At 34.6% G+C, this 13,532-nt stretch overlaps 1 protein-coding gene across 1 annotated transcript in view; it reads left to right on the top strand.

Moving 5' to 3' along the window:
* The window catches only part of KIF5B (kinesin family member 5B), a 43,307-nt gene that overhangs the window by 19,361 nt on the left and 10,414 nt on the right, over window positions 1-13,532 (top strand). Inside the window, exons 8-19 of the mRNA XM_014851769.3 lie at window positions 479-603; window positions 1,491-1,595; window positions 1,915-2,060; window positions 2,753-2,901; window positions 3,346-3,539; window positions 4,608-4,676; window positions 6,781-6,987; window positions 7,485-7,628; window positions 11,599-11,787; window positions 12,418-12,535; window positions 13,090-13,151; window positions 13,249-13,358. Of these exons, the coding sequence (XP_014707255.2) occupies window positions 479-603; window positions 1,491-1,595; window positions 1,915-2,060; window positions 2,753-2,901; window positions 3,346-3,539; window positions 4,608-4,676; window positions 6,781-6,987; window positions 7,485-7,628; window positions 11,599-11,787; window positions 12,418-12,535; window positions 13,090-13,151; window positions 13,249-13,358 (1,618 nt within the window). The remainder of the gene's footprint in view (window positions 1-478; window positions 604-1,490; window positions 1,596-1,914; window positions 2,061-2,752; window positions 2,902-3,345; window positions 3,540-4,607; window positions 4,677-6,780; window positions 6,988-7,484; window positions 7,629-11,598; window positions 11,788-12,417; window positions 12,536-13,089; window positions 13,152-13,248; window positions 13,359-13,532) is intronic.

The following is a 13,532-nucleotide window of genomic DNA, read 5'->3' on the forward strand; positions in this document are numbered from 1 at the left end:
TGGAAAGAAAAAGTACTTGGAAAAATCAATTTTTTGTTCTTAAGCACTTTTTCTTTTTACTTTGTGTATGTTAATTCCAAGAAATAAAATTAAATTTTTATGTTGTTTTGGGTGAGTGTAAAACTTAGTTCATATGAGGATGTGAGGAATTCAAAGATGATCTCTATAAAGAAAAGGAATATTGCTATTTATAAGTTAAGAAAAATTAATTGCTTAAAACTGAAACACTAACTTAAAAGAATTCTATGATTTTTATTTTTAAACATTCTGCATCACCCAGCTGGGCAGCTGAGAACATTCCCTTGGAATGCATCCCCAGCACTATCAGAGGAGTGCGTAGAGAGCCGTGGTTCAGTGTGTGATGCCTTTTTATGTCCTAAAAGAAAGAAATGCATTTCTCTTTTCAAAAGAAAAAAAAGAAAGAAATCATTAGTAAGAGCCATGTTTGCTTATAGTTGTTTGTGTAATTTCATTGCAGATATGAATGAACATAGCTCTAGGAGTCACAGTATATTTCTTATTAATGTAAAACAAGAGAACACACAAACGGAACAGAAGCTGAGTGGAAAACTTTATCTGGTTGATTTAGCTGGTAGTGAAAAGGTAAAATGTTTATATTCTGATAGATATTTAAGCATTTTTATAAACTCTAGCTTGAGTTTGGACTTACACATTAGTCATTGATACATCCTGAAGACTTTTATGAAATTGGATTTGGTAATATTTTTGAGAATTAACGAGCAGTGTTGTCAGTGCTTTATGATTATTTAAACTGAGTAATCAGTTCCGAATTATTGTCATTTGGGACATAGTTGGGCCAATTCAACTAACAGGGATTACCTTTGATTTAAGATGTATGTTTTTATTGAGAACTTGTTTGGCATGTGTCATTATGAATTTTACTAGGTCTCCTTGTCCTAATTTTTGGTATATGTTTTATCCATATTGGCAATAGGTTCCCTATGAAAACTTTCTAGTTTGGTTGTATTTCTTTCCTTTGGATGATTATTTCATTATTACAGTCCTTTACAATCTGATTCTCTTTATCTCAAAATCAAAATAAGTTCAAATGTTTTAATATTGAACCTCTGTGACTATTTCTGCTGTTCTGCTAATTTTGTTTCTTATTAGAATGACACACCTATTCCCTTCAACTCAAAAGTCTTAGATGCATCCTTCAAAGCCTATCTCTAATTTTGTGAATTCTGAGAAGCTCTTTAGCCAACTTTGCTACCATGTTGCTATCCTATCTTTAACGTATGTATTTTACATTTTTTAAAAAGAAGCAAGTTTGCTTAAATATTTAAATTCCATCTTTGTTTTCCAAAAGTTACATCATCAGCATTATGCTTTAGCAAATTTTGAAAGGTTCCTTTTTTCTAATGTAGTAAAGAAGGCTAACAAATTAGTAAAGTACAAATGTAAACGTGGCAAAGAAAATCATCTTAAACTTGTAATTTTGTTTCATTCTTTTGAAATCTTATGTATAGGTGAGTAAAACTGGAGCTGAAGGTGCTGTGCTGGATGAAGCTAAGAACATCAACAAGTCACTTTCTGCTCTTGGAAATGTCATTTCTGCTTTGGCTGAGGGTAGTGTGAGTATATATGTCTTGTACTTTCCTGTTGTTATCTTATGGGGAATTACTTAAATACAGATGTGTGTATATGTATGCATGGATGTGTGAGTGAGTGAGTGAGGGAGAGAGATTGACTACATTTAAATCAGTATGTGTGAATTAGTTGTCTTTTAGAAAATTTATAGTGTTAGTGTATATGTTGTAGTTCCCATTTTAATATAAGTAGTTAAAGTAACTGAAATCACTTTGTAATTTATTTAAAGTAGTTTATATAATATGCTTTATTATTTAGAAATCCATTGGTCTTCTGTGCTTTTCTGTTTGTTTTTGTATGTAGACGTATGTTCCATATCGAGATAGTAAAATGACAAGAATCCTTCAAGATTCATTAGGTGGGAACTGTAGAACCACTATTGTAATTTGCTGCTCCCCATCGTCGTACAATGAATCTGAAACAAAATCTACGCTCCTGTTTGGTCAAAGGTTTGTTTTTAAAAAAATGCAAAGTCTAAAACAGGCCTTTTGTTTATTAAGTTTAGGAAAATATCAGTTAGATATTATTCAAATTAGTGCATATTGTTAGTGCACTAATACAGCTTTTTAATTGAGAGATAAAGCAAGATCCATTTTTTAGGCTGCTTGGGTTTGAATTATGTTTACTGCATGTTAAAGTCAAATGTTAACTTTAGTCACATTTATATGAGAAGCTTTAATTCAGCATTAAAGAAAAAAAACATTTGAATGAGATAATAAAGTCCTGACAAATAGAATCCTATGTTAAGCCTGTTGACATTTGTGACAGCTTCAAATAGTGAGATAACCATATATGAGATGGTTAGCCTAGGAAAATCAATAACGATAACTTTTAGACCTTCAACAATAATTTTTTTTCTTAATTTGGCCTTCCAAATGAATTGGAAAAATATAGGCCCCTGTTTTTTACCTCATCAGGTTGTGTTGATTTTTTTTTAAGCTATTCACAGATGTAGGGGCTGACCCAAACCTATTTGGGTTGTGAATAAGCACTAAGCCAGTTATAACTTAGTATTTAGTCAGATAACTGGACAGGAATAAATTACGTAGCCATATAAACATAGATTATATAGAGATATAAATACCAGTTGAAAATCATTTCAGTCACATTCTTTTTTCCTCCAATTACTTACTTCTCTTAGGGCCAAAACAATTAAGAACACAGTTTGTGTCAATGTAGAGTTGACTGCAGAACAGTGGAAAAAGAAGTATGAAAGAGAAAAAGAAAAAAATAAGACCTTGCGGAATACCATTCAGTGGCTTGAAAATGAACTCAACAGATGGCGTAATGGTAATAACTTAAGAGTTTGTCATTTTCAGATTGTTGAATACAGATTTAGAGCTGTTTTATAAATTTGACATTCTCATGTGAGTATAAATAAGAAAAATAGATCATATTCATTTTCACTTTTTAGGCATTAGGGATTGTCAAATAAAAATGAATGAAATGTTTTACATGAAGTTTTGATTTTACCTGAAATATTAAATAGGCACAAAGGCCAACTGGGAAGCCATAGCAGTCACAAGATGGCAAGGTGCCTAGATTAGAGTGGAAGCAATAGAAATTACAAGATTGGTGATTGAACTTAGAAGATGGGGTAGAGTCAGAGGTAATTCTAGCTTTTCAAATCTCAGGGACTGAGCTGATGAGTTGGTAAGAGTTGCTGAAATTGAATCAAAGTTAGAGTAGTTTTACAGGTGAGTTTTTATTAACCATTCTATTGTCTTATTTTAGGAGAGACAGTGCCTATTGATGAACAGTTTGACAAAGAGAAAGCCAACTTGGAAGCTTTCACAGTGGATAAGGATATTACTATTACCAATGATAAACCTGCAGCCACGATTGGAGTTACTGGAAACTTTACTGATGCTGAAAGAAGAAAGTGTGAAGAAGAAATTGCTAAATTGTACAAACAACTTGATGACAAGGTTGGTATTGTTCATGTTCTATTTTGTTTTAGAGTATTTTTGACATGGGTATTTTTATTTACTAATTTCAATATTATGAGTTCTTGTGACCTATATACAGCTCCCTTGATACCTCTTAACCTATTGAAAATCGTTACTTCCTTGATTTCTCTTTACCTTTTGAAAATCATTGTATTAGCAGAACATGTAGAATTAGAATTTTCATCTCTGTAGAAACTATGTAGGAGGCATATCCCTCTGCCCCCCTTTTTTTCCGTCTTAAAGAACTTCCTAAAGGAAATTTGGTATTGGGTCTTCAGAAAGCCTTAATGAACTGGCCTCTTAGAATCAGGGATATGAGAACTCTAATAAAAGATAAGGCAAGAGATTAGATCGAGGGAACAGAATAGAGTGGAAATAGTATCTTCTGCTTTGATTATGTCAGTCTGTAGTGTGAAAAATGACAAATTATGAACTAAATAGAGAGGAAGGGAAAAAAGAGCAGGACGGGCCTGGTGGCAAAGTGGTTACGTTTGCGTGCTCCACTTCAGCGCCTTGGGGTTCGCAGGTTCAGATCCTGGGCACAGAGCTAGCACTGCTCATCAGGCCACGCTGTGGCGGCATCTCATAAGATAGAGGAAGATTGGCACACATGTTAGCTCAGCAACAATCTTCCTCAGGAAAAAAAAAAAGACTGGAAGAAAATAGTTCTGGTTTTGTTTTTGTCCTTTGTTTTTAGGTGGTATTTTTTATGTATTTTAAGCAAAGATGGCAGGTTTGACGTGGCTGCATGGCCATTATTTTCAATAATAGCTTTAAACATTATTTCTTAGCATTTAAAATATTTAATGACTAGCTTTCATGAACATAAACTTTGTTTCTTATTGGATGATAAATGTTACAATTGATAATGGAAAGAAATTCCATCTGTTTTCAACATTTTCTTAAGAAACGAGATCATAATAAGCTATGTTGAACTTGGAGAAACAGTTTTGAAATATTGGGGGTGGGTAGTTATCTTAAAATTTGTGTTAGGAAACAGAACCAGGTTGTGAGCTACTTGGTTAACATGTTACTTTAAAATTCTAGGATGAAGAAATTAATCAACAGAGCCAGTTGGTAGAGAAACTGAAGACACAAATGTTGGATCAGGAAGAGGTAAATTGAATACCTTTCATATTCCTTCCGGAAAAGCTTTATAGTTTGTCATTAGCATTTAAACATAAAAGATGAAGGAATCCACATAGCTCAGAATATACTAGAGTACTTTTTAAAAATTTTTGAATATGTCCATGCTTTACTATGGATGTCTTGTGACACTGATATATGCATTGAAGGAAAGATTGACTTCCTCTTAAGATTTTGGGTTTTTTAAAGTTTGAATTCTGTCTAACTAGAGTGGAGGGGATCACTTTTTAGTATTTATTCCTTAACACACATCTGTTGGACTTTTTAACACTGTCTTCTACTTCCCCTGTTTGAAGTACAGTGCTATTTTATCTCCTTATTCTCCTTAAAACATTTTTTATTGGCCCTTGGGAAAGACTTATACTGAGCTGGAGTAACCTTAGACTCCCCCTCCCTTAATGAGAAGTATTTCCACATGGAAATGAGGGAAAGGACATAAAAAGCACATGTTTTATTCTCATTCATTTACTTAAACACACTAAAGGGTCTGAAGGGATTATTAAAGAGAAAATATTGGTTTCTGAATTGCATGACTTTATCTTTAATAATTGTATAATTTTGAGTATGGCTAACTGTGGGAATGAGAATGTCAGTGAATAGAATCATTTTTTACTCCTTCACCATTTCTACCCTCTTCTAACCTATTGTTCATTTCTGCCATCTTTACATTCATCTTAGTTCTTCCAAGTTTCTCCTCTCTAGTTTGTCACCTAGTTTGGTCCTTCATTTTATCTCACCTGGTAGAGCAGGGGGATGATTGAAAAATGGTCTTTCCTTTAAGGTTTGTTTTGGGGATGGGCCAAAGACCTGTATATCTTCAATAAGAAAGAGTTATCCAGGGGCTGGCCTGGTGACGTAGTGGTTAAGCTTGCGCACTCCACTTCAGCCCAGGGTTGTCAGATTCCGATCCCAGGCCCGGACGTAGTACCACTCGTCAAGCCTTGCTGTGGCAACATTCCACATAAAATAGAGGAAGATTGGCACAGATGTTAGCTCAGCAACAATCTTCCTCACAAAGAAAACAAAAAAGAGAGATCTATCATCAGTCAAATTAGTCCTGGTCATATCATCTTTATCCTTATTCCAACTATAACATTGTTTCTCAAAGGGTACTAGTAGCATTTGCATAATTCTTCATTATATTGTTCTGTCCTGTGCTTGGAAGACATTTAGCATCCCTGGCCCCTACTTCTAAGTGCCATTAATGTTCTGCCCGATTATCAATACTCGCACATCTTTTCAGATGCCCCTACTTAAGAGCTACTGTCCCTGAATGATTGCAGTATCCTCCTAACTAGTCTCTTGGCTTCTCTAGCTAAAATTTTATATGCTGATACCAAGTTTTCCTGAGCATAGCTCAAATGCCATCCCATCGTGACCAAAGAAAATCTTAACATTTTGGTGGGGGGGGGAGGGGTGAGGCAGATTCCCCCTGAGCTAACATCTGTTCCAGTCTTCCTCTTTTTGTATGTGAGCCACTGCCACAGCTTGACCACTGATGAGTGCTATAGTTCTGTGCCTGGGAACTGAACCCAGGCTACCAAAGCAGAGCATGCCAAACTTAACCACTAGGCCACAAAGCCAGTCCAAGAAAATCTAAACTTTTAAGCATATCTTCTAAACATGTACTAATTTCTTTTTCTATGCACACTGTTTATGAACCTAGAATGCCTTTTTCTTTCTGTTAACATTAATTTGCAGATGACTAAAATCTATCTATCCTAGCCACCTTCTCCATAAATACCCTACAAAAGTATCCCCCTATACTACCAAACACTTTGTCTATGTCCTGTCCCTCCTTTATGGCTCTTATATTCATTCCATCTTGTAATTTGTTTATGTACCTGTCTGTCTTCTGTTCGATTCCTCAAAGGCAAAGGCGTTACTTGATTTCCTTTGTCTCCCGCAGTGCCTGTACATAGTAGGCATTCAGTGAATCTGTTGAATTAATGTTAACCACACTTACTGGCATCCACATTTAATTCCCTTTGTGTTTAGCAAATGGTAAAGCAATTAGATTTTTTGAAACCTGTATACTTTTGGCAAAAATGGGTGTTTTACTCTTTTCGTGTAGCTTCTGGCGTCTACTAGAAGGGATCAAGATAATATGCAAGCTGAGCTGAATCGCCTGCAGGCAGAAAATGATGCCTCCAAAGAAGAAGTGAAAGAAGTTTTACAAGCCTTAGAGGAACTTGCTGTCAATTATGATCAGAAGTCTCAGGAAGTTGAAGACAAAACTAAGGAATATGAATTGCTTAGTGATGAACTGAATCAAAAATCAGTAGGATATAGTTTTGTTTTCCTTCTTAAGGCTTTAGTACAAGTATTCATTGTTGAAAAATTACTGAAGTATACAGAAAGTAGATAAAACATGCCAACCATCTAGAAAACTGTCAGTTTTATTCTAACATTAATTTGTTCAGATTCAGTTTCCAAAAATAACCCATACTCTGGTAATAAGCAAAAATCACATCTGATTAATTTGGAAGTTAGCCATTTCTAGACAGAAAGTATTACCCAATCTCAAAGATTAGGGAAATAATAAAAACTACCCGCTCTTAATAGAGTACGATATGGCTACTTAACATAGTCTGTCAAGTCTAAAATACTTTTTAAAGTTTGAGCTGGGAGCTATCCCAGAACTCAGTAGAAGTTTGAGAAAATGAAAGCAGAAAATAATGGTTTTGCGACTTCTAGGTGAAAACTTGAAATACCTGTCAATATTTAATTTGTTCATTTAATAGATTTAACTGTACCTTTTGTTTTTGGTTCTATTAGGCAACTTTAGCAAGTATAGATGCTGAGCTTCAGAAACTTAAGGAAATGACCAACCACCAGAAAAAACGAGCAGCAGAGATGATGGCATCTTTACTAAAAGACCTTGCAGAAATAGGAATTGCTGTAGGAAATAATGATGTAAAGGTAAATATAATACCCCAAATATTATGACATGTACATAATTCATACTTTTGTTTACTGTTTATTTTTTACAAAGTCCTTTTCATACCTATTATCTCATCATCACAATAATCATGTGTAGTAGATAGTATTAACTTCATTTTAACTAGATGAGAGAAAGAGAGGAGAATAAGGGGTACTCAATAGACATAGTAAGTAGCATTTATTTGGACCCCATGTTTCGTTCTTTACTGCGTAAAGATTTTACAGTTAGAAATTATGTTAATAAATTTCCATACATAAAAGTATGTAATTGAAACAACAGTGAAGATTAGTTCTGGGGGTAAGCTCATAAATGAATTGGCCTGTAGTTGCTTTAAATGTTTAAAAAGACAAAAGATGAGTGCTGCTAATTAATTCTTTTTTAAAATTTTATTATGAAAAAATTCAAATATATGGCATTAGAGGGAATAGTATCATGACACCTCAGAGGAAGCAGTTATCAAAATTTTGCCACCCTTATTTTATCTGTGATTTTTTTCTAATAATCTTTTCCGGGATACTAATACTGGTTATAGGCAGTATTAGGCACTAGTATTAGCCCCTAGGCACATGGTAAAAAATTTTAAGGACCTGGTAGATTTTAAAACTTAGACCAACAAAGCAAGCTAACACTCTCAACTGCAAAAACATGCACGTAACATGAAAGATTTGTATGTTGCAGTAGGTATTTGGACCTTACCTTTTTGATTAAAGCCTAATTATAGTAACAAAGAGAACAAACTTATACTTGGGTTTATGGTGAGAGCCTCCTAAGAAGCCCAGTTTATCAGGAACTAGAAATGAAATAAAAATTTTCAATATGGAGTGCACATTCCTTCTGTCAGTTGTTATTCAGAGCTGCTGTTTGTTGATGGAGGCAAGGATTCTTGTAACCATTCTCCAAATATTGTCATTTCTTACTGTTGGCTCTTTGTTGAAACAAAGTAAAGCTATTATTGTTAAGTACTGGGTGACCTCTTAACCATCAGTAGGAACAGTCTGCCCTGTCCCTGTTTATGGTGAAGTCATGTGAGATGTTAGAGCCATATAGGAATTTTCTGGGTGGAAAAGTAGATTTACTTCGTATCACTGAACACTAGAAAAGTGGTGGTCAAAATTTGCTTTGTAGATTTGCAAGTTCTTTTTAGAAAAATCTTTCCGTTTCATGTTCAAATAATCTTAAGTGAAAACGTGGTGAAGATGGAGAAAATAAAGAGTGCAGAAATGGCTTATGTTTAGTGGCAGAGTAGGTTACCTGACTCCTAGACTGCTTTTTTCAGTACACCATTATAACATTTTGAAAACAAGTCAGCCTTGCAAATAGTTTCTTTTTTTAAAAAAATAAATCTATGGATTCCTCAATATTTTGGTTGTTTTCACATAATTCTTTTCCTGTTAGATCATCAGTAAGCACTGCTTGAGCTCCACTTAAATTGTTTTGTGTTTTTTCATTACAGTTCATTCTTTGTGTTGTACAGTTCTGTGGATTTGACAAATGCGTAATATAGATCCACCAGTACATAGAGTACTTCCACTGCCCTAATGAAGCCTTTGTGCTTTATCTGTTCATCCCTTTCCCCTGAACCCTTAGCAACCACTGATCATTTACTGTTTCTGCAGTTTTGCCTTTTCCAAAATGTTATAAAGTTGAAATAATATAGTATATAGCCTTTTCAGACTGACTTCTTTCACTTAGCAAATATGCATTTAAGGTTCTTTTAAATCACTGAATAATATTCCATTGGATGGATGTACCACTTTGTTTATCCATTCACCTATTGAAGGATGTCTTGGTTCTTTCTGAGTTTTGACAATTACATACATTCATGTGCAGGCTTTTCTGTGAACATAAATTTTCAATTCAATTGGGTAAAAATATGTAGAAGCATCGTTGTTAGATTCTATGCTAAGATATATTAACTTTATAAGAAACTGTCTTCCAAAGTGGCTGTAGCATTTTGCATTCCCGTCAGCACTGAATGAGAGTTCCTGTTACTTCGCATCCTCACCAGTATTTGGTGTCATCAGTTTCCTGGATTGAGCCATTCTAATAGATATGTACAGTGTCTCTTGCAGAGCAGAAGTTTTTAATTTTAACCCAAGTCCAATGTATCCATTTTTTCTTTCATGGAGTGTGTTTTTGGTGTATCTAAAAACTCATCTCCAAAACCAAGGTCATCTAGATTGTCTCCCGTTATCTTCTATGAAGTTTTTAGTTTTCATTTATATTTAGGTCTATGATCCATTTGGAGTTAATTTTTCTGAAAGGTATAAAGTCTCAGGATTCATTGTTCTACATGTGGATGGCCAGTTGTTCCAGCACAATTTGTTTAAAAGACTATTCTTTCTCCATTGAATTGCTTTTGCCACTTTGTCAGAGATAAATTGATTGTATCTGTGTGTTTCTATTTCTGGGCACTCTATTCTGTTCCAGTGACCTTTTTGTCTTTTCTTCTGCCAATACTATACCATCTTGATTATTGTAGCTTTATAATAAGTTTTGAAGTTGGGTTGTGTCAGTCTGCCAACTTTGCTCTTCTTCAGTACTGTGTTGGCTCTTCAGGGTCTTTTGCCTTTCTGTATAAACTTTAGAATTGTCTATATTCCCAAAGTAACTTGCTGGGATTTTGATTGAGATTATATTAAATCTATAGATCAAGTTGGGAAGAACTGACACGTTACCAATATTGAGTCTTCCTATCCATGAATATGAAATATCTCCATTTATTTAGTTTTTCATGGATTTCTTTCATCAGTGTTTTAATGTTTCTTTATATAAATCTTATACGTATCTCTTACATTTATATCTAAGTACGTTTTTTCTTTTTGGCATTAATATAATTGTCACTGTCTTTTTAATTTCAAATTCCACTTGTTCGAGCTGATATATAAGAAAGTGGTTGACTTTTGTGTGTTAACCTGGTATCCTGCAGTGTTACTGTAATGGATTATTAGTTCCAGGAGTTTTTTTTAACAATCATGTCATCTGCAAACAGTTTTATTTCCTCCTTCTCAAACTCCGCTTAATTTTGACAGTGATTCTTATACTGGAATTTTATAATGAAACCCAAAAGTTAGGAATGTACAGTGATCACAGTTCTCCTTGATGGGCTTCAAAGTCATTCTTTCCCTGACACCTAAAACATCATTATTTGTTTAGTTTTTTTTTAATATTTTCTTTTTTTTTTTTTTAAAGATTTTATTTTTGTCCTTTTTCTCCCCAAAGCCCCCCGGTACATAGTTGTATGTTCTTTGTTGGGGGTCCTTCTAGTTGTGGCATGTGGAACGCCACCTCAGCGTGGTTTGATGAGCAGCGCCATGTCTGCGCCCAGGATTCGAACCAACAAAACACTGGGCCGCCTGCAGCGGAGCGCGCAAACTTAGCCACTCGGCCACGGGGCTGGCCCCATGTTTAGTTTTAAACTAGACTTACACATGATTAACAATGAACTTACTGAAGAAGGCCTATGAAAAGGAGATCCTTTTTTTTAGGTTTACGTTCTTTTGCCTTTCCTTGTAGGTGTGTGTTAACTTCTAGAAAGGAAGGAAGGTAAAAATTAAGGTCTATTTTACTTGCCCTTTATTAAAAACAATATTTAGTAAAAAATTCCAGACTTCCTATGAATATTGAGTATGTATTTAATTTTGTTATAAGATTTTAGAGTCTTAATTGGGTAAACACACACTGAACATTTTTCTCTTGAATTATTACTATGATTTATTACTTTGTTTTTGGTGAGGAAGATGGTCACCAAGCTAACATCTGTGCCAGTCTTCCTCTGTTTTGTGTATGGGATGCTGCCACTGAATGGCTTGATAAGTGGTAGGTAAGTCTGCGCCTAGGATCCAAACCTGCGAACCCCAGGCCACTGAAGTGGGCTGCACGAACTTAACCACTATGCCACCAGGCCAACCCCAATCTTGAATTTTTTTGTTTCACTTTTTTTTACAGCAGCCCGAGGGAAGTGGCATGATAGATGAAGAGTTCACTGTTGCAAGGCTCTACATTAGCAAAATGAAGTCAGAAGTAAAAACAATGGTAAAACGCTGCAAACAGTTAGAAAGCACACAGACTGAGAGCAACAAAAAGATGGAAGAAAATGAAAAGGAGTTAGCAGCCTGCCAGCTTCGCATCTCTCAAGTATGTGTTGCAGAACAAGGTTTCTTCACTTTTTTGAACAGCCGCATGTAAATTTTATTATAGTAAGAGTTTTAAGGCAAATGAACTTCCATAGTTTGAGTTAATGACTAACGAGGTTAATTTGATCAGTTTTTCCTAGTCTAGCTGCAGTATAATAACATTAATGATTTAACAGGATTATATTTGCTAACATGTATTTGTTAAGTATAGAAGTTTACTAGAAATATGTGACTGTTGAAGACTCTGGAAGAATTCTCTGGTGGAGAGAACTGCAGAGCCAGTTTTCTGGCTTTAGCAACTGTGAGTAGATGAGGTCATTAACCAAGACAGGAATTGTAGGAGGGAAGAGGGTAACATCAGATGGAGATAACAGTAAGAATATCTCATTTTAGCCTTCAGTGCCTTATTTTTGGAAGTGTTATAAACTATACAGCTGACTATTTCATTGATAAAATTCTTTTTCATTACAAAATCTGGCCCCTGAACGTTTTAGGTTTAAATATCTTCTCCTTTAAATGTATTATATGTTTAGCTCTATTGATAAAACTTGCTTACTTTCAAATAGTCTTAACAACAAACTGTGTGCGTGAGATTTTTTCCCCCTTCAACTCAGTACGTTTTTCCCAAAAGCATGAAGCCAAAATCAAGTCATTGACTGAATACCTTCAAAATGTGGAGCAAAAGAAGAGACAGCTGGAGGAATCTGTTGATTCCCTCAGTGAAGAACTAGTCCAGCTTCGAGCACAAGGTATTAGCTTCTAATTATTTATGAGTCTCATCTACATTATTTCATTCTTTATGTATAACTGTAGTAAACTGACATTCACACTGGTATAAGATAGTAGGAATATGGATAGCTTGCAATAGTAAACAAATAATATGCCCTTATTGTGGCTTTGAAATATTTTTGAAATTGTTTGAATGTGGAAGTGGCCAATTTGGGAATTTCCCATAAAGTTATGAAGTGGTGTATATACATACATAGACACACAGATCTATATAAATCTTGACATAGGGGACTTTTAGGAAGCAATCTCATTTCCCTACCATTCCCTAACCCCTCTATTCTGAGGTTAGGCTAGGAAAATAAAGGAAACCCTAATATCAACACAAATTAAGTATACTAGTCAACATGTCATTGAGCTTGGAGAACAAGATTTTTACTATGTGGCTTGTGGATAATTTAAAGTCAAGTACTGCTAAGGAACATAGCCCTCATATAAAATGCATTTGCCTCTTGGTTTATATGAAGAATTTTAAGGTTTATTTCATCTCTTCTGTTTTCTTTCCCTACACCAACAGAGAAGGTCCATGAAATGGAAAAGGAGCACTTAAATAAGGTTCAGACTGCAAATGAAGTTAAGGCAAGTTTGATATAACATTGGCTTCGAATGGCTTTAATCCATCCTTATTAATCTTTATTAGTCTGACGTAACATCCTTTTCCCCCTCATACTTTTAGCAAGCCGTTGAACAGCAGATCCAAAGCCACAGAGAAACTCATCAAAAACAAATCAGTAGTTTGAGAGATGAAATTGAGGCGAAAGAAAAACTTATTACTGATCTTCAAGAGTAAGTATACTTTTCTTTTCCTCTAAGATATTAGAAATGAACTCAAAAAGATTGACTCTTTAGACAAGAGGAAATAAGCTATTGATAGATAATATGTCCTATTGGAAACCTGCATTTTTCAGTGAAATTATAATTATTTTTACTTAAAAAATAGAGAACCTTTTCATTTATGAG

This window comes from Equus asinus, chromosome 29 (assembly GCF_041296235.1).
Source record: "Equus asinus isolate D_3611 breed Donkey chromosome 29, EquAss-T2T_v2, whole genome shotgun sequence".
In the NCBI taxonomy this organism is placed as follows: domain Eukaryota; kingdom Metazoa; phylum Chordata; class Mammalia; order Perissodactyla; family Equidae; genus Equus; species Equus asinus.